This window comes from Charadrius vociferus, unplaced genomic scaffold (genome assembly GCF_000708025.1).
Source record: "Charadrius vociferus isolate BGI_N301 unplaced genomic scaffold, ASM70802v2 scaffold359, whole genome shotgun sequence".
Lineage (NCBI taxonomy): Eukaryota > Metazoa > Chordata > Aves > Charadriiformes > Charadriidae > Charadrius > Charadrius vociferus.
The window spans coordinates 3,010,974-3,034,249 of NW_009661369.1; the positions used below are offsets into that span (position 1 = coordinate 3,010,974).

At 38.2% G+C, this 23,276-nt stretch overlaps 1 protein-coding gene across 1 annotated transcript in view; it reads right to left on the reverse strand.

Moving 5' to 3' along the window:
- CDC40 (cell division cycle 40) overlaps positions 1 to 23,276 on the reverse strand; it is a 43,889-nt gene that overhangs the window by 18,091 nt on the left and 2,522 nt on the right. Inside the window, exons 2-5 of the mRNA XM_009893630.1 lie at positions 13,006 to 13,047; positions 12,812 to 12,898; positions 11,141 to 11,270; positions 737 to 820 (exon numbers count right to left, since the gene is read on the reverse strand). Coding sequence (XP_009891932.1) covers positions 737 to 820; positions 11,141 to 11,270; positions 12,812 to 12,898; positions 13,006 to 13,047 — 343 coding nt within the window. The remainder of the gene's footprint in view (positions 1 to 736; positions 821 to 11,140; positions 11,271 to 12,811; positions 12,899 to 13,005; positions 13,048 to 23,276) is intronic.

Sequence of the window (23,276 nt, forward strand, 5' to 3'; positions counted from 1 at the left end):
AAATAAGGAACCTTTGTACACACACGTGAATAAGATGTTAGAAAAAGACACGCAAGGGAAAGCATAACTATAGAGCTTACACAGGTAGAGTTTTCCAATGCAAATAAGTCACTTTGAGTGTTAAATATCTTGTATCAAAGTATTAATTACAAACCGCATGCCTCTGGTAGTCAATCCTCCCAGTGGCACGCTATGCCTTTACCATTTGGCAACCTTCCAAAGGTTTTTCTTTTCCAAATAACCCAAACAGCTTAACTCTGCTAAACAGAGATAACATGCAGTTCCCAACAGAATGCTAAAGGTTGCATACAGAGCGATCAGTTTGCTACTGAGTACCACAGTTAAGGCGATTAAGCCCCACATACAAGTATCCTAATGCAGACATGACAATTTTAGCTAAGACAGAATTTAAGAGGACCAAAAAGCTCTGTTTCAAATATACAGATCAATTCTATTTGTGTCATTGCACATGCTAGGTACCAATTACAAAGCCTGATTTGAAATTTGACACAGTGGCAGCCTGAAATATTTGCTACTTCAAGAAAACAAAGGTCCCCCAATATCTCTCTTCCCTCTTCATATTACAGTTGCAACACATCTTAATTTATTGTGTCTTTGGTCATGGGTAAGTCTCATGATTCCTTTCTTTGCCAATACCTACTCCATTTCTTAATGAAGAAGAAACAGAAGTCGTCATCAGTTGCAAGTAATTTACATGAGATTCTGAATTATTTACCTTGATTTTTTTCAGCTTCTTCCACAGAACCAATATATTTGGTAGCAACTTCAGGGTTATCTATAGAAGGATCTAATGCATAACCTAGAACAAGAGGAGAAATAAAATACTGTTATTTCAAGTTTTTTAGTTTGGTACAACTTTTATTACTTTCTTCCCTGCAATGTTCCGTGATATTTTTTTTTCCTCTTGGGTCTCAAGGTTGGTCCTCAAGGGATGAGGAAAGGTTGACACTTTGAAATCCCATCCACTTTTCACTTGCCCTGGGTGCTAGGATTACTACAAAATATTACCATGAGGTCCTTGAGTATGCATCACTGCCAGAATGCTTAAGTTTGCGCAAGATAGAGAAGTAAATAAATATTTTAGGCAACAGTTAATGTAAGATGCAAAGGGAGCATAGTCACAGAATCTTTCTGGTGGGAAGGGACCTCAGGGGGCCTCTGGCCCAACACCCTGCTCCAAGCGAAGTCAACACTGAATTCAGATCAGTTTACTGTAGTACAAACATTAGATTCTGAAATGCCATAGCAACCTCTTCTTGTAACATGACATAAGGAAGGACTAGCTCAAAATCTTATGTTAGTGTAGTGACATGTGATTTTAAGCAGATACTGCTTTAGTTCGGGGCGCTGTCCCTTGGTTTGCGAAGGCATTAAGTCACGCTGAAACCAACCAGTTGCTGCCACGCACAGAGAGTCCTCCAGCTGCAGCAGCAGCCTCTGGCCCTGCAGCCCTCCGCCCTGCCCACTACCTCCGCTGGGTCAAAGTGAGTGCTATTCTTCTCTGGCAGTCCTGGGGATGGCTGCAGCTGGAAGGAGGAGGACAGAGAAGGGGAAAAAATGAAAGCAAATGAAGTTTTCTAGGGCTTTGTGCATATTCTGTCTCCCCCAGCAGAAATTATTTCATCCTCCTCCTGCCAGAGTTGGGAAAGCTTGTTCCCTCAACTTGAATGCAGTGGCGTTAACTAACGTGGATGGTATCAAAGGCAGCACCAATGGCCTTTAATTTCTAAAAGAATTAGGTATTCACATCTTCATTTCCTGATTACAGCTATTGAGTCTCGTTAAAAAAACCCCACAACCAACCAACCAACAAAACCTGCTGCATTTACTCTTATAAATAATTTATAAAATGTATCAGCATTTCATAGAAATTCAGGATATTTACAATTTTTGATACTGAGATTCTCATTTTAATACACATATCTTACAGTTTTTCTCCATTTCTCCTGAAGTGAATAGCATGATCTTATGAGAATAAGAGAGACAAATAAACTCATCTAGTTTCCAAGGAACAGGTGCACCGAACAGTTACTGACCACCATGGCTTTTTTTTTTTTTGGAAAGACTGCACCCTGGTGGACATATCACCAATTTTTATTAAATATTATTCAAGTGAAAACCCGTCCCTTGAGGACTCAATGAGAATTTCTCTGTATCAGGAAGGTGAAAAAAAAAAGGGGGGGGGCAGAGAACAAAACAGAAGCAGTGAAGATATGAAACCACCGGTAAAAGTTACCACATACACAAAATCAAAGAAATCTTACAGCATACAATCTCATTCCTGTATTTCTGTTGATTCAGAGAGATGATCATGAACAGTGAGAGATTACCCAGTCCATCCCAGAGAACAATGGCACAAGTTGAGAACCTATCAACATCATCTCAGCAGACAAAGGAGATAATCTCCCCAGCCATTTCTCAGAAAGACTACTGTCCTAGAAGACAGTCCAGTTCATTTATTTTTAGATGCTGAAAAAAAAAAAGTTATTGAAAGTAGTAGAAGAGCCATTCCAAGAACAGAGCAAGTGTTCCTATACAAACACAGCAGTTCACCTGCAGACCAACACTGGAGCTTCAAACCTGGTAAGACCCAATTGTGGAAAAACATATGCCCAGATGCTCTGTGAATACAAGACAGTGAGAGAAATATACACCAATGACCTCTTATGAAATACAAATTCCCACTATAACCCTTTTTTTGTTGTTTGGCTTAGGTATTCTAGACTGTTACTAGCATTTACTTCCACAGATAACCAAACTGGGCAGACACTGCAATTACACTTTCCCTAATTTAACTGCCTGCTTTTATTAAGCCACTATTTCAATAGGTTATTTTCCAAGCTATGTCAAAATCAATACAGTGGTTTACTTGTCCTCCGACTATATTGACACAGTCTCTGGGACTCTATTTGCTCGGTGCTTGTAAAAGAGGGACAGTATTCTAATGAATAGGGCCCCAGGGCCAAGCACAGCTTCCCGTGGAAGCGGAGACTTCTTATAGCTGGGTTGAATTTGGTCCAGCGTCATTCTCATCGCAAAGCTCTGAACAATTTCTACTTTCTAGTGGATATGTGAAAGAGAATCTTTTCTTCCTGGCTGGGACTCCTAAACGCAGCTGCAGAAGACAGCTTGCTTTTATCCTGCTCAGCTGGTATGCCATATAATGTGCCCTGACTCCTACGTCTCCTTCAGTTTTATTTAGGAGGTAGATATTTCATGCTACCTTTTAGCAAGGAAAGGTACAATTCCACCTACATCCATAATTTCAGTGCACCTGAAAATGGTTGGTTAAATAAGCAGACTTTGCTGTGCATTCCAGAAAGACAGCTAATTAAAGTATGTTTACACCGTACTGTGCAGTGCAGTGTACGGAGACCCAAGGTAGCTCAGGTACGCGGAACAATAAAGCTGGACTGACCCACTCTGATTGTACTGGCCTCTCCGCAGGATCCAAGTAATCAGAGAATAAAGCGCCTGCAATTGTAAGAGGTAATAGAGACTGTAGGTGTTGCATGTAACATGAGTAGATGAAAAAAATCCTAAGTATTATTTCTAAGTCAAAGTCATTTTAAGCTCTTAAAATATCAGTCTTGAAGTAATCCTGTTACAACCAAGTTACTGAATACTCATAAAGAGCTTTGAGATTCACGGACAGAATACTGTTTCTTATTTAATAAGACATTAGTATCTTGTGAAGGGGAGATTTTATAATACTAAATGCTACATGAATGAAGCAGTCCACTGATGATGAGTACTGATGCCTGAAATAGCTATGAAATTAGCTTTCTACCATATTAATGTAGAGTTTGTATACAGCATGTAAAAAAAAAAAAAATCTGCAATTCCACTGCACACTGCCCATATAATTAAGGAGAAAATATTGCCCTTTTCTTAAAGGGCTCAAAAGGGAATTTGCAATAAAAGAGACTGCTGCTGCTGAGGGTACAGATACAGAAGAATAAACGAGTGTTTGTCTTTTAGGACTTCGTAGGCTTTTTAGCCATGCTCCAAGGAATACAACACTGGAAAAATAATGCTTGTTAAGCTTATGACCATTTACATCATAATGGTTTGTGAAGGGAGAAAGCCTTCTCTTTAATAGCTGAAGTTATATAAGAAGATTGTCTTACATCAATGGATTCAAAACACGGTAGATTACCTATGACTGCAGATGTAAAACTGGTTACCAATTAAAAAAAGGTTATACTCTCACAGAGCAATTATTAATGGCTTTCCATCAAACTGGGAGAAGATCTTATATAAGATTATAAAATGGCCTGCCTGGACTATTTTATTCAATACTTCTATGGATTATGCCATGAGCAAAGCATCCCATACCTGTAAAACCTGCAGCTGACATCAAAGACAAGTGTGAAATACTTCACTTGAAAGACATGCTATGCTGAATGACAAATACCAAAAAAAGAAAATAACTAATTAGGTACAGGGGAAAAAATACAGGCTGCAAGGGCAGTGGTGTTGATACACTTAATGAGTCTATCTGACACCAATAAGGAAAAAAACCCAAAAACCCAACAAACCATATCTGAGATTTATTGCAAAGGAAAAACTATATAAAACATGGAACAGTACTGGCAAGGCCTAATCTAGATTAGCATGTCCAGTTTGAAGCAATGTATTTTAAAGAAAAATTTAGATAAAAATTGAGAGTAAGGAGAACAATAAAATGTTGGGGGTGGGGGGAAGGCCTAGAAAAGATTGAAGAAACATGCTTGTCAGTCTAAGGGCAGATGAAGGACAGAAGCCGAAAAACTGATGGACCCAAAGGTAGTTTCAATATGTGAAACATTAGAGACAACAATGACCCGCAGCTTGATATGGCTGCCGAAGCGAATCTGAGAAATAGTTTAAATTTGCAGCACAGAAGGTTCAGGGTGATATCAATAAAATCTCAACTATTACACTCGTGAAAAAAACTACAACTACAATATTTATGTAGATCTTAAAACCATGCAAAATAGTATAGAGATAGGAATGACCTTGAAGCAATTCTGACTCGAGATCTGACTAGATCACTGGTTTCAAGCTGTTGTCTGTGGATACAGGACCTGAATACGCCCTGACTCCTTCTGGGGAGTCTGAAAGACAAGAGAAGCAGATTTGCCTTCACAGTAACAAGGGTTCACAACCTCTTGGGGGTCAGGGATGAAATGACAGCTTAAGAATCCACTGTCTAGGAAAAAATATTAAAGAAGAATTACTAGAGCAGCCTAAGATTTGGCTTTTCCTTGTGTGTATTATATGCCTGAACTACAATGTTTTGTATCTTAAAGAATAAAGAGAGCAGCAGACATCTGACTACTTCCAAATGCTGCTATCAACAGAGACGATCTTGATAAAGGAGCTGAGCTCTGGTTGTTCTGCCAGAAATTTGAGGTTTGCATTTGGCATGCTCTTCCTCAGCTTTCCATGGACTGAAGGACAGTATAGAAGTGGCTCAGTTATGCTACGGTATTTTTGAATTTGTATAAAATACATTCTGGAAGGGCAGCTCGTTCTCAAGAGGTTGTTTACTGCAAAGAGAAGCTACAGATCTTAATGCTAATGTGGAAAACATCTCTGGTGCCTGTGTCAACTTCACCTCCCCAAAATCCTGGAATGAAGGCAACCTTACTGAGACGGGTAGGTGTCATCAAGATTTAAAAGGTTGTTGGTACTGAGAAGGTTCAAAGAATGCTTTTTGATTAAATAGTTGGGGATAGCCAATAGTTAATGAAAAATAAGAAATTTGGAATGACACACAATCTTAAAAAAGCCAGAACCTTAAGTAAAGGTAGCACAGAAAACTGAAACCTTGGGTAACAGGGAAAGGAATAAACGCAGAATCCTATTTAAACTGAGGGCAGGGAAATGGAAAACCCAAGCACACTTACAAAATGGCAGAGGCTAAAAATAATATATGGTGAAATTGGAATATCTTGTTTTATATTCATAAACTAATGTAATTGGTAGGACAATACTGACATAGTTGGATAGAATACACTCTTCACCAGGTAGAAAGAATACAGAAATAAGATGGTGACACCAGTGGGGGAAAAACATGCTATATGCTACAGATTTCTTAATCTGATCTGTCATTAAGCTGTAAATGGCGTTAACAAGCATTAAAGGATCCTTTGGATTGAAATTCCAGGTTTAAGTGGTGGTGAGTACAGCTGCCAGGACTCCTTTACTGACTGCTCAGCCAGAAGATGCAATAACCATGAAATGGTAACAGAGATTGAAGAGGTGCTAGGGGAAGAAGCACAGTAATAATGACATATTTCAGACACCTCCTTGTAGTTGACTGTGTAAATCTCACAACAAGATGTGATGAAAACAGCATTTTTACACAATGTACTTGTACCATGAAGCAGTCATGTTAGAGAGTCACATGAAAAAAAGCCAATTAAGCAGCACAGGAAACCTGATTTTAAGATGTTTTTTCTAAGGATACACATTTTAACAATGACCATAGTGCAGTATACACCAACATCGTTGAGGATGCAAAGAAAGCCGTAAAAACATTTACTGCAATGATCTCAGCCATAAAACAGGAGGGCTATATTGAGTAAAGAAGATTTTAAAAAGGAACAGAAAGTGAGCACCAAAGGGTAAAGCCCTTTCCAAATGCAGGGACACTTCAAAGACACCATGTAGGAGAAAAAGAACTAATGCCTACCAGCTATTAAAAGAAGAATTTAAAGAGACCAGAAGGAAGCGAGCACAGTTGAACAGTATGTAAAGAGAAACTATTAGAAATAAGGAACTATTCTTCAAAGAGCTGAAGTTGCATCCAAATGTGAACAATACAAAGAACCAAACTCTAGCAGACAAAGTAAATACTACAGTAAGGCAGCACACACACAAAAGCAAGGAGCAAATCACATGAGGTATAAAAACTGACACTTGTCCTTTGTCAAAAACTGCAGGGGCAGAAAGCATACCAGACAGTATGTAGGCCAACAGATGATCAAGGAATGAGAACACAGCATCAGTGAGGCTTTTTTTAAACACTCGTTCATTATGGAGAAGCTTGGGTAGGCTTCTGTGACAGAACCTTCCTTTATGGGTAACATGACAAAATATCTACCTCAAAGTGAAACCTCAGAAGACTGAAGAGTCAAATAAGTAGTAGCAAAACACTGGGACCAGATGGTAGTCATCCAAGAGATCTAAAGCTGAACTACAGTGCAAAAACTCTCACCTAATATCACCTCAATATGACGGAAATGGAATGTATTCAATGCAATGCCAACTTTCAAAAGATGCTTCAGAAGAGATCTGGGGAACTACAGGTCAACCAGCCAGACAATTGTATGGTTAGAAATTTCAACCAGTGGAAACTGTAATAAAACAACAAGTAGGCACTTGGATGAGCATTATATATTGCAGCAGAGCAGACAACACAGCTTTCTGTACAGGTAAATTACAATGACAAAACCTCCAGAATATTTCTGAGGTTACAACCATGTGACTGAGCAAAGCTTGGTTGATGTTGGATACCTTTTCCAAACCAAGTTAGACTGATTACAGGGTGCCACAAAGACACTTTCAAAAACCTACGGGTCTTTACATGGTCAAGTGATTAAAAGTTATTAAAACAATGGCAAGAATAAATGGTTGGTTTCCACAGGACAGGAAAGTTGCTGGAGGATCCATGCTCAGACACGTGCTGTTCGACATACTGATAAACGATCTGGAAAAAGGGAGCAAGTAGCTTTTAGAAAGTTACTTGGAGTCATAGAGAAACATGCAATATTAAGAATTCTTAGAAACCAAAGTGAAAAAGCCTCTCACTTTACTAAGCCACAGAACAAATTCACTGTGAGATGACATGTTAAAAGCTGTGCACTCCTTTGCTGTTCATCTTGGGAATGATACAGTGGAACTAGCAGAGCCACAGAAGAGAAACAAGCACAGCCATAGGCAGGGAAATGCTGCAACAGAAGAACAAGACGACTGACCAGCTCTTTTCAGGAGGAAAAAGAGCAGACTGAAATTAAGTTATGGCCATGATCTATAAAATTAGGAATGACACAGAAATGGTGAATAAGAAATGACTGCTCATTGTGTCTCCCAACACAAGAGACTAAGGGATATTAAGTCAAATTAGGAGGCTCTTAAGTTCCACAAGTTCAAAATAGAGGTACTTCCTTATACAAGGTTCTGGTAAGCTGCAGAACTGCCTGCAATAGGTTACTACGTACACAGAAAAATTACTTGGTTTCAAGGAGCAGCTGGAAAAATTTGTCAAAAACAAAACCCAACCAAAACCTTCAAATTCACTGAAAATTCATAAATGTAGAGACCTTTTTGTTGGTTGAGAGACTGCATATTGAAAGAAAGCGCTCAGACGTATCACTATTCGTTTGCTTCTTTCTTCTACATCTCACTAGGTACCCATTGCTGCCCACCTGTCTAATAGGATAAAGAGCTGGAAGGACCCTCTAAATGACAGCATGGATGTTCTGAGCTACCCAAGCATCACAAGGAAAAAGTACTTTCAATGGTAAATATTTACTGCAAGAGAAGTAGATGAGAAAGACTCTTTGCCAAAAAATACTTGGGTTTTGTTTGAGATTAATATATAGGTTTCTCACTGAATATATATTAACCTTCAAGATGATATCATAGAATCATACAATGATTTTATTGGAAGAGACCTTAAAGATCATCTAGTTTCAACCCCCCTGCCATGGGCAAGGACACTTTCCACTAGACTATGTTATATATAAAGCTTTTTTTTTTTTTTTTTTTTGAAAGACTCTGTAGCAGTTGAGCTGTTTTGGATACATGATCTCATTTACCAACACCTCTGTCTTGGACCATACTTGTCCTTCATTTATAATCACTGCTACCCATTGCAGATTTGTTTGAGACCTCCTGCCTTAGCACAATGGTGCTAAACAGCCTAACAGAGGCCAGAGGTCTCAAGATCTCCAGCTTTTAATTGTAAGGTTTACTCTCTGTTCTTCCAGTATATTATGACTTAGTCATTAAAAACATGCATGACTTAGATTTATGCCTAGCAATTTTACCTGTGTGTCTTTTCTGAGAAGATATTTATCACCTCCTTCCAAATGGAAATGAGAATACTGAATTTTTCAATAGACAACTTTTTGACAACTTAAAGAAGTGCTGTTGTTAATAGATCTTCTTAGTAAGCCAGGATATCACACTCATTTACTGCATCTTCTGGCTTGAACTTCAGCTTCTCACTGCTTGTTCTTGCAGTTTAAATTGCCTATCTCAGCCTTTCCATAGCTCCATTTTCACCGTATCCAGATCATTATCTATTGAACATTTCTAGAAAGCTGAATACGATAGCTGCAAAGTTACCACTGTTACCAGTCTTAAAAATATATTTTTATACTCTCTTGTAATACAGCTTTCAAGGCAGCTGCTGTACCTCCATGACACAAAGCAACAGCAGGAGCTTTGAGTAAACTTACTAATTCTATCTCTCCCCCCCAACAAAACTTCACAAACAAAAAAACCCAAACCCAAACACTGTACGCCTACAGACTCTTTTTTCCAATATCTATTTTACCGACACACACATACACAAAACCACAACCCATGCAATGCAACTTTTAATTTCACAGAACAAAATCTAACCTGTCTATTCTGATCCTGAATAGGTTCCTACCTGCATTGTCTGTCAAGTTCTAGCATCAAAATTGCAGTCAAGTAAGTTAAAGTTATGCTATGGAACTAGACATCCATTTCTTAATATTGGCATTTTGCTGATATTCCACATCCTAACAACTCAGTGAAAAGTACCTATTATTTAAAACTCTGTAAAAGAAAAAAAAAAATTCAATTTTTAACATTTATGAGAAAACCTCTAATAAAACCAAAATATGAAGAGAAACCAAGGTCTCTGATTTTAGGTAATTTTTTCTTCTAGGTTTCACTATAATACATGGCTCCCACAGATTTAGCACTAAAGTCCCAATCTCGTCCATCACAGAATGCAGTAAGTGAATTCATGCAGGCATAAAGCCCTAATGAATTTAAGGGGACTCGTGCGTAGGGAAGTAGTCGAGGCATGACAGTTTGCAGGGAGTAGTATTTTGAATGTAAATACAAATAAAGCCAGACACAAGTCTGTTGTGCAAGAAGTTAAGTGTTGTGACACTAAGTTTACACAGGAAGTATCAGAACTTGCCTAATAGATTGAATTTGACGAATATAAAGTGATACTTCACCTGAAAACAAAGATTCATATTTGCAAGATAAGCATTTTTTAAACAGAAAATGAAAACAGTATTTTCAATTTCTGTTTTAAATTTGAAACAGAAATGAAAGCTTCCAATAAGACACAGAAGAAAAAATTAACCACTGTTATATGCAAATACACGGCAGTTTTGTTCTTTCAAATGTGTCCAAAAGAATGCTTAGAATCCATGGTCTTTTCGTGTTTTCCCTATTAAAAAAGAATAATCAATTTTTCTTACAATCTATAAAAAGTCTATTTGAAACTTAAGCCTCTTCAAAACTCAAAAGTTTCATTTTTCAAATGCAACCATTTACAAGCGAAAAGGCTCTTCAAGATAAGAAAGCAGCAACTATAATGACCACCAATATAGAATTCTTTGGGTCTGTCTTTGCTAAGAATATTTCAGTAATGTATTCCCACTTTCTTCGATTCCTGTTAATTCAGCTTGTATCTCGAGGCAACCACTTTGAAGAACCTGACAACTCAGTAAGGCTTCCTTCCGGTTTTGAGAGAGCTACCTTTAGTTAGAATCACATGAAAGAATCTATTTGCATAACAGATCTACAGTTATTTGTCGTATTAAAAGTGTGAAATTTTGATTTGTGTTTTCTACACTGATGCAACTAATAGAAGGATTAATTAAGAGGAGTTTGGTAGGAGGTCATACACTTGATTACAGTTTCAAAAGGAATTACAAAATGAGATTTCCCAAATATTATTATGATCTCCAACCATATGGATTCTCATTCAAAGCCCTTTCCCCATTTTAGGAAGTTTGTTAAAAAAGCAATTTAACAAACTTGCAGTCCTATTAACTGTTCTATAGAGAACAACTCATTTTGTCCAACCTGGACATAATAAAGGTGGAAGTGAACTCTACTGTTAAGGACTTACCATAGGTTGCAAATGTTCTTCTTTGTTGTTCAAACATGAAATCATTGATGTGAGCTGGTTCTGCATATCCAGAAAGCATATTTCTAGGTGCAGCCATTTGTTGAGTCCTAAATGGGTTTTCTGGTCCAAACTACATCAATGTTAAAAGAAAGTATATCAGAATTACTAATTTCTTATTTATGTGTCTGTACTTTTTCAGGAAAAAAAAAACCACAGGAAAAAAAAAACGCAAAATGACTTCAACTTTACATTCCCTTATCACTACTGAATAAGCTTCTTGTTCTGTTATTTTACACAGCAATTGCTTACACAGTTGCTTTGAACAGCTCGTTTCATGATTGAACTTTCTAGCCTGTATTACTGGTACAGAAGACAAATCAATATCAACTACTTGACAGAAAACACTGCCATTCAGTATGTGCTGAGTACAAGCATTCAGAAGACAAAACCACAGCATAGTATCCCTTGTAAGGGGGAGATATCAAGAAAGAGATATCAGCTTATACTAAACTCACATATTTAATATGGGAACTACACTGCCCACAATACTTCTGTGCATTTAAAAAGCAACTGAGGACTTGCTGTATTATTCCAGGAAATACACTTATGAAACCCTTCCTTGCTTTTCTTCTTGCGAGATGACAAATGCTAGTCTTCCTGACCATACCATGGTTACGGAAAAGAACAGTGAATACAAACAAATGCAATACACTGAGACTAATATCAAGCTAAATTTAATTGTAACCCTATGTTTGTTAGACATATTTGTAGACACCTGAGGCTGTCCCATGTTAGGCTTCCCTAACTAAAGCACTTACACAAGGTAACACTGTAGCAAGTTTAAATCAGTATTTTTGCTTACACACTTCATGGCTTTGAAATGTTGCAAAATGCAAGCTTGCTATGAAAAGACTAATTTATGTGGTTCCACAAAAGGTTTTCTAAACATAAAGCATAACTAATGTAGAAATTTCAGACTGATGCAGCCTTTGTCTACCTAGAGTGCTAATCCCTCGTCTAACAGAAGACAAATTGTACAAAGAAGTTAAATACCGAAAAAAGTTAAATGGACAGCTATTTTTATCTTTCAGATAGCCTGTCAGTTATAATAAAATACAAAATGGTTCACACAGCAACAGGCAGTCCAAATTCAGCTTAAAATGGTTATTCACTATACACATTTAGCATAGCTTAAGTTGCTAAAGTACTTAACACTGATGTGAAAAGTTATACTGAAAGTACTTAGATTTTAATTTTAAATCCTCCTCCGTATAGCTGCAAGACTTACAACCATTCATTTTGCTCTACATAGCATGATCAGTAAATAGGGAAAACATGAAAACAGTAAGACTACTTTAGCGCAGTTCACATTTTACTCAAGAACTTTATAATGCTATTTTCCTAGCTTGATTCTTAATTTCTGTAGCTATAATTCTGATAAAAACTTTAAGATTCTTCTTAGAACAGCTTTATGCAGAATATTAAAATTTAAGCATTAAAAATACCAACAAACCTGTGTAAAATCTTTTTTCAACTTGCCCAAACAAAATTTCAAAATACACCAACCATCCAAAGAAGATATGTTTTATATGAATTTCACACGAGATTTATAGAAACTCTGCCCTTTAAGCCAAAGGCATTTCTGCTCTAAAGATCAATATTGTTTCTTACCTCAGGTGCAAACATGGTATCGTAAGTGGGATTGTATTGAACTTCCTTGATAGCAGGATCAAGGTGGACTCCTGTTTCCACATCTTCCTGAAATAAAACAGACATATTAATAAATCATTTTTCACATACAGACTTCTAAATATATGACATTACCCCATTTCAGACAGAATTAGGGCTGTAGTTCAAGTTGACACTTTCAGCACTATGAAAGGAGAAGAGTAGCTTGGCCAAAATGTCTATTTTTAAAAAACATTGATTGCAAAACCAGCATTGGGCCCTCACTGAGAAATTCATCTACGATACATGCGGGATTTCGCATGTGTCTTAGTACTTTTTTAAAGACTTCATGCACACATTTTAAAAACAGTAGCAAGATTGGAGGCAAGCTTTTTTTTTTTTTTTGGAGGATTTTTGAAAACCAGACTGTGTAAAGAAGAGCCAATTAAAATTGTCACTAATTCAATATAGAAGTGTGAAAACTATACAGTTCTACAAGAGGTAGAAGGCAGAAGTCAAAAGTAACTGTTTTGAAAAATAGTTGTGAAAAAAAAAAAAAAATTGGACATCCGCGCAAACATACGTATAACAATGAGTTTCAGAGAATCCAACAATTCCTTATCTCCAAGTTTTTACCAAAATGTATAAACGTAATTCAGCTTCAGCATTTAAACACATTTCCAAGCCTGTTGTGACAAAAATATAACCCAATAGACGGAAGGAGAAGAAAGAGGGGCTAACCAAAAGAATAACTTCTCAAGCAACTTAAAGGGAAAAATCCAGAAGGGCATATGCAGCTGAAGTAGAAGACATAGAAGATGAGAAAGAAAACGGCTGATTAGGTAAGAGTGCTCAAAAAGACCTAGTTTCACAGAGCTCAACAAAGGCTCGTTTACATTGATCCTAAATTGACACTATCTCCCTCCCCTTATGGACCCAGTTTATGACGGAGAATGTTATGTTGCATTATTATTATGCGTATTGCTTCCTGCGTCTTTATTCTAGAATAAATGCACTTGAAAGGGAATTACACTGTGCTAGTATATTGATAATATCAGTAGTAATTACACAGGAAAAGCTATCTCAGCATCAGTGTTTAATGAGTGCTCACCTACAACAGGATCCAAAAGCATTTGCAACTCACAGAAGGAAGTGGCACAATAGAGAATCGAATTTTAGCAGTCACTTCATTAATAGAAAATTACCTCGAACAAACTCAATCATGCTTTGTATTATAGTATCTCGAAAGACCAAAACGGCACGTTCTTGACTGATTTAATATTGTTAGCTATTCTCTGACATGCCATACCCAGAAGCTTTTTTTCTCCCCAATTCAACAGTGGGTCAATTACAAACAAATTTGGTTTAGGCATGCAAGACTTAAAAGATTTTAAAACCCGCTTTTTTAGAACACAGAAAAGAAAATCAGTACCTAAAGATCTTTGACTTGTTACCTGATTATATTTGGTCAAAATTGCTCAAAAAAGAAGGAAAAATAAAAAAGATTATATTTGGTTAAAATGGCTCAAAAAAACCTTCCAGCTGTGTTTATTTTTTTTTTAAATAGAGAATGACATCAGCAATCCTATCAATTGCTTTTTTACGAAGACCGCTGTCTTAATAGAATTGTTAAGTCCAACTAGAAAGCTTTACTCTCACTGTGTATCATTTATTTTAACAGGCAGGTCCAGCCATTGCGTTGCTCTTGCTGAAACCCTGAGCACTGCCAATTCTCGGCCTGACCTCATTTCTCTCATCACACGACCTTTCCAATTCACTGGGCTTGGATGACAACGGCTACCGGTACATTCACAGCCCTGACTCTCATACACTACAAACTTGCCTGGGAACAGCAGAGCAGGCCTAATCCAGTCACTCAGCAACAAAAACAGACCCCTCCCATCCTCAGCTAAAATAGAGGCATATCAAAACCGTTTCCTAACCTGTATTACCTACATACTTCTATTTCCTTTCACAGCTCTGTGACCTGTCATTTTCCATAGACAACGTTTTCAAGTCACATACATCATACAGCTTGCTCTGCCAACCAGACTTCACACCTTATCCACCAACCTTATAATCTGAGAAAATAAAAATTAGTATCATTGATAATACGGCAAAATATATCTGATCAACTGTCAGCAACATTTAAACAGTTATCAATTTACTTGAAATGAAGACACAAGTTTTTTCCCTGCTCTTTAAACTGAAGGAGTGAGAAAAATCCAGTTTTGCAAAAATGCCAAGAATTTTTCAGTTCTGCTATTTTTCCTCCTCTTTTTTCCCTGTTAAGTCCTATTATATGCTGCTCGGCAATTGAGAAAAGAAACAGATTGTGCCATGAAAGCTGATCCTCTGCTGGACGATTATAGCAATTCTAGTTCTACTTCGCTGCTGGTGGAACAGTGCTGAGTCACTTGGAAGCCACACAATATGTTCACTCCTAGACCACCACAGGCATAGTCTTGCTGGGTGAAAACCACCGAGCCTTGAAATTGAAGCACATGTTATATTTATCAGAGCTACCCTCCCCAAGACCTCCAGCCTTATTCATGCTTTCATATACTTGGGCATCAAATGATGATCTGTTAATATGCTGCTGAAGCACGTAGTGGTTATCTTTTCACTACATCATTTTGCTTTGAACTATACAATAATTTGAATGTGTCCCAACCCCCCACTTTACCTTCTCAGTATTTTAAAAAATTGAAATCTTGATACGAAAATAAAGCATTGACACAACATATTCTGAAATGTTAGTCTACGGCAAGAGTTCAAATTGCAGCAGACAAGTTATCCTTTGGTCAACATCCAATAAACGCCATTTTGTACAGCATTAAGAGACTTTGATAGGTAGCAGAAACATTAAAAATATTAATGTAGTCCATCAATCATTTCACAAATTGGCAACCTTTCTGCATTGGGGTGTTTAGTTTTGTTTTTTAATGAGAGGAAAAACATTGCAACCCCTGCACATGGTGAAGATCACTGGGTACAACAGCATGCACTGCCAGAAACCCATTTCAGCAGAACTCATCTTTCCAAGACCCAAACCCCAGAAAAAGTCAACATACAGGTCTTACGACGCTGTCCCTTTATGCTGGCAACAGCCAACAGAACTTACTTGCGTGCATTCTAGATGCATTTGCTATAGCTACAGCGAACAGGGAAGGGATCACAGGAGCAGCAGTCTCGCAGAGCTGTGACTGAGATAAGGTAATCTAAGGGATCACATCCCTCTGCTGTGCCGTAGTTTTTCCTTTGGTCACACACGACCTGTCTTGATTTATCTAAAAGCCTAAGGTGAGCAATTCATCGTGTAGCTTATGTCCCAAGTGTCACACAAGTGGCCCTGCGGGATGGAAGGACTACCAGTAGCTAGGCTGAAAGAGAAGGGCACCTGTGAATTCAAACATGGACTAAGTGTTACCCCAGGTCACTTCCTGGCCACAAGAGCACAGGAATCATAAAAAGGGGGCTCAAGAAGCTGTCAATTTAAACAGATACAGTGTTCCTCCAGAGAAAGCTAAAAGTTCATCTGTAGGACTGGCAGAGAAGCAGCTTGTGTTTGCTGCAACTCGGAATTTGTAGAAATACGGGCTTTATGGCATGCCATTATATCATTAAAGGTGGCATACCCCATATAACCTTGAAAAGAAGAATTAAGGTTTCAGGAAGTTATGTTTTACTGAATATGGATTTCTTGGAAGACATAATACAATGGAGCTGCAAACTTCAGCTCTCCGTGTCACCTCTCTGCTTTTCTCAGCACTGGTAACAAGTGCCCCACTGAAATACAGTGGTCGCATTAGATAAGACACATGCTACTGAAAAGGGTCCAAAAGAGAAAATCAAGAATGATCAGAGGTCTAAGAAAATATGACCTGTATAGAAGAACTGAACAACCTAATTCAGCCTAAAAAAGATTCAGATTATACAATTTAGCAGAAATAAGGGCAGCCAAACACTGAAATTGCTCAGTCAATAGATCCACTGAGGTTTGGTAGCCAGGTTAAATGAGTGTTTGTCCAGACAGACACAGGTATCACTTGATGCAAGACAAAAAAGAAGCCGATGATGTCTTGTCACAGAACAACTTGGTGTGTTGGTTGGGTTTTTTGTTTGTTTTTTAAATAGATGTGCTGTCTACTTACTCGCACTATCAGGTTGATTTACAGATATGATTTGATTAGGTAAAAAAATTCTTTGATACTTAAATGGTCTCCTTTTGCATCTTTCATCCTACAACGCAGCATCACGCTATCACAGGGGAGCAGCACTCGGGGCTGTACTCTGGAGCACTAGCATTTGCTAAGGAATCTACCTTGAGACAGAAAGAAGCTTTCAATGCTAAGTATAGACAAACAGGTGCTTCACTGTAACTCCTCAGAGATCACAGAGCGTCTAGCTCCTACTAAGGCGTGCTGCTTGAGTCCTACCATAAAGGCCCTTTGGGCCAGTTAAAAGTCAGCATAGGAAAGAGCACAGGAAACAGAAGGGATTTTAGACTATATGTCCAGTAAATCTGATTACCTTTCCTTCTTACGGATTCCTTAAACATGCCACAGTCCAGTTTTTCTTCGGAAAAACTCTACTCGAACACCATATACCAAAACCATTACAATCTAATAAAAGCACCTGATTTATAGAATGCAAAATAGTTCAATAATTAAAAAAAACCAAAACAAACAAACAAAAAAACCCTGAAAAAAGCTTGCTAGAAGTTTTCTTTTGTATGTATGCCAGACACAAACATTTTTGAATTAAACACAGGCCAAATCCCTGTAATAGGCATCAAAGCAAACCCTAAATAAAAGAAACTAGCTGCAGCATGGACTGCAACACTGGATGCTAATTCTGTTCCTTAGAATATAATGTTGTTTATGTTAAGGCATCTCACAATCCTTTTAATCCACAGTATTTTTAAATTTCAGCTAAATTCTGTAATCCCCACTGTGCTAATATGTGGCTACCTATAAGTTCAATGAGAGCCATTTATGCATGTAGAAGCAGAATTCGACGCTCAAATCTCAAGTGTTTGTCTAAACACAAAGTTTGTTAGAACAAAACAAAAGTCAGAGTTTTCCAGTTTCATATCATGCAAGCAAAGAGTTGTGATGTCTATATAGGTTTTTTTTCTGGACATTTTAGATAATAAACCTACAATGTTCCCTTTTCCCCAGGTAACTTCATTACTAATTAGCCAAATAGCTAAAAAGGGCAGGTTGCTCTGCATAAAATTTAATTAGTTTTAATTATCCATTAAATTAAAATGTGGTAAATTAAGACCCCATCCTATGAGCCACAGAGGCTTAAGCAATTTGTCACCTACCAATTCTTGTATAAACCACTTGGGCTGTCACGTGCGCAGCATTATCTCATTCTAAAGATTTTCAGATTTATTACCAAGAGATTAATGGCATTTACAGTGAAGTCCCAACATTCAAATTCGGTTGGTATCAGCTTTTAGTCATTCTACCCATTCATACACTCTTAACAGTAAATGGCCACCCCACTAACTTCAACAGAATAAAAATGAACCAGCAAGAAAAGTGTATGGTACTAGGCTAGGTTCCCAGCACCTTGCAGAATGGCAAGTTCTAACCGTCTATTCTCTACAAGATATTTTGTGCCAAAGAAAGCAGGAAACCCCACAATATTAAAAGAAGCCAGAACATTCCTAACAAATAACACCTCTTAACAAAGAACATTAAGAAATATGACTAAAGTCTATTTCTTCCCCTGAAGCAGTATTTTTCTGGACACCTGTACAGTGCCAAAGGTAAACTAAACTCAATAGAGAAATAGACCTGAGACTTCCAACAGTTTCCCACGTTAAAGACAACACAAACCCTCCAGATCCTGTACTGGGCCAGGCCAGCCTAGCTGATTTTAACCCAGTTGAGTATGCTTTACTCAAAACCACTGAAGGAGACACTATAGATAAATATCATAAAATCCGTTCCCATCCAAGTCTCACCCTGAACTGATAGAGATCAAACAGTAAATGTTCTCTCCAAAAGCAAAGCTTATAGCTGCAACATTTCCTGTGAAAGTGATTTCTGCACCGAATGTGCCATTTCCTGAATTTCCTTCAGCATTTTTAATTCAATAGTGAAGGTAAATACTTTGTGAGCAATTTTAGAGTGATTTTTTTTCAAATTAGCAGAAGCTACGGGAAAATGAATTATAATTGATTTTGGCAATGTCTAACAAAATATAACTTAGAAAGAATCCTAAACTAAGAGGTTCAGAGTGAAAAAAGGAAACCGCTGTGTTACAGGACTTGAAACACATGCTGGCCTCTACTTTCAAATCAAAGCCAGCATTTTTAAACCACTGAACAAACACTCACAATGCACTGGTGTTAAGGACCAAGTAAATGAGCGTCTGTATTTGACTTTTTCAGTTTATGTTCTTAATTAGCCTAACTCACTCCACACATAAAAGCCACCACTAACAAACACACCTTACTTAGTTTCTGGATAGCTAACAGCAAAGGAGCTCTAATCAGACTTCCATTACTTAAACATATTCTGGGTTTCTTCTCACTGAGTTAACTGTAGTTAATCAGTTCACAAAACCGACTGCTTTAAGAGCATAAGAGACGAAGAGCATGCCTAGTCCAGTATCACGGGCTGTTCCATGCTGGGGAGAGCTCTATGGCCAATCCACACCTAGTGCCTCAAGTTCTCAATAGGTTCATACCCCACAATAATCAGAGTTAACACAACTGTCCTGCAGCAATCTATCCTGCAGCAAGGTGCTCTTATGGAGCAGAAAGGATAAGGCCTTACTTCAGCTAGGCTCTATTTCTCCTAAGACTGGAGCAACAGACAACAAGAGCCGCTGCCAGCACGAGGCCTGACTAGTAGCAGAAAGCACTGGTGTTCCTGTATAGGAGGGAGGAAGGGAGATCAGCCTCCCTTCATCTGGAAGCCACATGTGTGGCTCATAGGAGACATCACAAAGACAAAAATGTCGTACTTACTATTGATTTTAACTGCCTTAAATTTCACCCTGAAGCTGATTAAGGCAAAAAACATCCATAGAAAACCAGTATGAAAGCACCAGGATGGTGTGTGCTTAGACAGCGCAGTTACTACAGAGTCAGATAGGATGGATGAGCTATGCTTCGTGAAGATCTGCTTCTACCAGGGCTGGCGGAACTTACTGTATCTTAGAGACCAAAGGGGAACAGGATTTTATTTTGTTCATACAGAGAACACAAGTACCAGCAGGAAGCTGAGAAGAGCTGCATCTATGTCAACGAGTCAATGAATTGACACAAATCCTTGCAGAAGTCACAGGACGTAACTTTTCTCTGAGTGAAAGTCCACTCACGATGGAATGACAAGTAGAAGTACTGAACCTCTACTCTCACAGTGCAAGTGCTGAGGACACCACAAAACCATTCCATATGTCCTGTCCCTTGTGACAACCACTGCTGGAGGGAAGACATTTCCTAGCCCTGGCTGTTGGCAAAAGGGCTCGCTTCCCTTTGTGGAACAGCCTCTGTCATGCTTACCTGCTACCTGACGATGTATTTGGAGTAAGAAAATATCTTGATTAACCTATCCACTGTCCCCACAAAAGAAAACATCAGCCTTATGATAACTTGATGCGAGGGGAGAGTAAGAACAGGCCAAACGTACACGATACTACTTCTGCACTATCCCAACAGTCAAATATTTTTAGGTGAGCTTGAAGAAATCTGTGTATTTACTGACACCTCTTCCTTCAATGGACTTCTTCCAAGGACTTGTCCAGACTCTCCTTGTAACAGTGTAAGCTTCTTGCATACACAATATTTCCTGGTATAGGAATAGCCCTACTACATGTTGCATGAAGAACTGCATCCTTTTGTTTGTTTTGAACCCAGCTCCTACTAGTTAGCTTATAGTTGCTGTACTGGAAGAGGCAGTGAGTATTTAACCCCCTCTCCATGCCGTTTAATGATTTTGTAGGTGTCTCTGATACTTTACACCCCAGTTACCTCTTTTTCAGTTTTGGCCTCCTCAATACTCATACAGAAGCAAGACGCTACTTCAGCCCTGCTGCCCTTATCTGAACTTTTTGCAGTTATAATGTATCCTTTTCTGGATGAAGGGACCAGAAGTGCACATTTTCTTCCTCACACGCTGTAATGTTTTCAGCACTTCAGTGTTGCTACAAACAGTAGTAGAAACATGCACTTTCAGTTAATCGGCTTTCCAATTTAAAATTAAAGTAGAAGTATTGCTGGACTGAAGAAATCAATAATTATAACTCATGTGTTATTTATTAAAAGTAATTTAACATCAAGATCAGCAATAGGCCTATTTTAACAAGCAGACAGTAAGAAGAGGGTGTAACAAAAGCCATCCCCTCAAACTTTTAAAACACAGTTATCACTAGTACAGTTTTCAATTACAGAAAAATTATTTTCGCAGAAATACAATTTTATGTATCTATAATGTACTTTGAGGCAAGGACTCAGCAGATTTCTGTAGAATAAATACATCTTGGAGGAACATCTTAGGGCTATATTTGATATGCACATTTAAGTAACCACAAAACCCCCAAATGCTGTAGCTAACAATTATGCTTTGCTAATAAAAAGAGTGGGGAACCTATTTGGCTTTAAAGTACACATAAGTCTAACATCTGTGCAAGTTAACAGGCTGAAATTCTGAACCAGAAACAGGTACAATGATTAGAGCTAGGATGCAGAACACCAACCACTTAAGGTTTACATTCTCAACTGCCAAAAATGCACTTGTGTGCAGCTGTCATTTATACTTACTGTATGACTACCTCTTCTAGCCTCCCCTCTTACCATCATCTTTTCTTATCCATTCCTAGTCCCTTGTGTAATACATGTCCATGCACTTAAGAGTACTTGATCCTTATTCATGTCAAAACAACATTTGCACAAGTCAAGTGATACTAATGAACTGTAACTCTACTTTCCACCTCACTCAGCTTCCTGTTTTTCCAACCCTGTATTTAAAGAATTCCTGTCACCTACACTCAAACATCATGTCTTTTACATTTGTTCAGCGAGGGCTTTCTAATCCTAAAGAATTAGGGTAAATATCTGAAGGGGTGACAGGCAAACTTTCACTGCTGATTGGTGGGATGCTATCATTTTTAGACATAGAAGGTTTTGAGAGCATGTTGTCTATGGGACGCGCACTTTCCTGAATTGCAAAATTCTAAAAAGTAAGCCTATATCACCCTACAGGGAAACGATCTGTTACTCCTCAAAGAAGGCTGTGGTGCCAAAAGAAGCTCCAGTGTGCTGTGTATTCAGAAAGCCTCAGCTTGAAGACATTGATCTTTTCAGTTATATGCATCTCATCTGTGATCTCAAAAATGATAGACAACATTTTAACAAAGCATCTTGATACTCAGAAACCTCACTTCCTTTTTATCTTGGTTAGTAGAACTCCTGTGGCAGAGATGGTTCTAGCTGCACTGGTGGATACTCTTTCAGGGCATAGCCTGGCAAACAGCTTTGAAGGGAATGTGCTGCTGACGCCTCCCTCTTTCCTCCAGCTTCTTGTTCCTACTCTGGCACTGGGCATTCACCTATGCTGGCACCTCATTTGTGCAGCTACGTTGCAAACCAGATCAAAGAATGGATCCAAGTACAAATAACTCCATCAGAATTTTTTTTTTTTTTAAATTCAGAGCAGTCCCTCGATGGCAGCCACCAAGAAACTGCACAAATCTTTGTGCTGGCATGGCAAAGGGAAAACCTGTTACTACAGCCTTAAGACTGGCGAAAAGCACAGCCAATGCTACTTGCCACTTATCATTGTTCACACTCTAAAGACATACTACAGATGTTAATTAGCATTCCTCTCAAAGCCTGTACAAGACAGTCTGCCAGAGGCTGTAATTCAAGAAGTTAGACATTTCTAAGACTCTAAGGGATGCACATCTAGCCAGTATGTACAATATAACATGCACATGCAAATATCATCAGTTGCAACATCATATGAATCAGGTAATGACAACAAAGTGAAAGATTCCATCCAACTCTTTGTCACAAAATAAAAAACTTTTCAGAATAACTCAAAGTGACATACCACTACAGTGACAGTCATCATGGTGAACGCCTGATTTTGATTAGAAATTAGTTGCCTATACTAAAATCACAAAACCAAACCAACACACTCCCCTCCCCCTTTCTCGAATCAGAAAAGTGAACCAATATGATACTGAACTTTGAATACTAATGTTTCCCAAGCAACACCGGAATGAAAACACCATCAGCCTTCAGGGCGCTCTTTAGCACAGGATTCAGCTGCACTCAGCCTATCAAGTATCGATTTCACCCCACCACCCAGTCAAACCACACAAAAAAGCATCTTAAACTCGGGCAAATGGAAGACAAGAGTATCTGATGAACTCCAAGCAAGGCATAGTTTCGGGATAGAAATAATACGCTTTAATACGTTTAACCGCCACAGTGGGATCC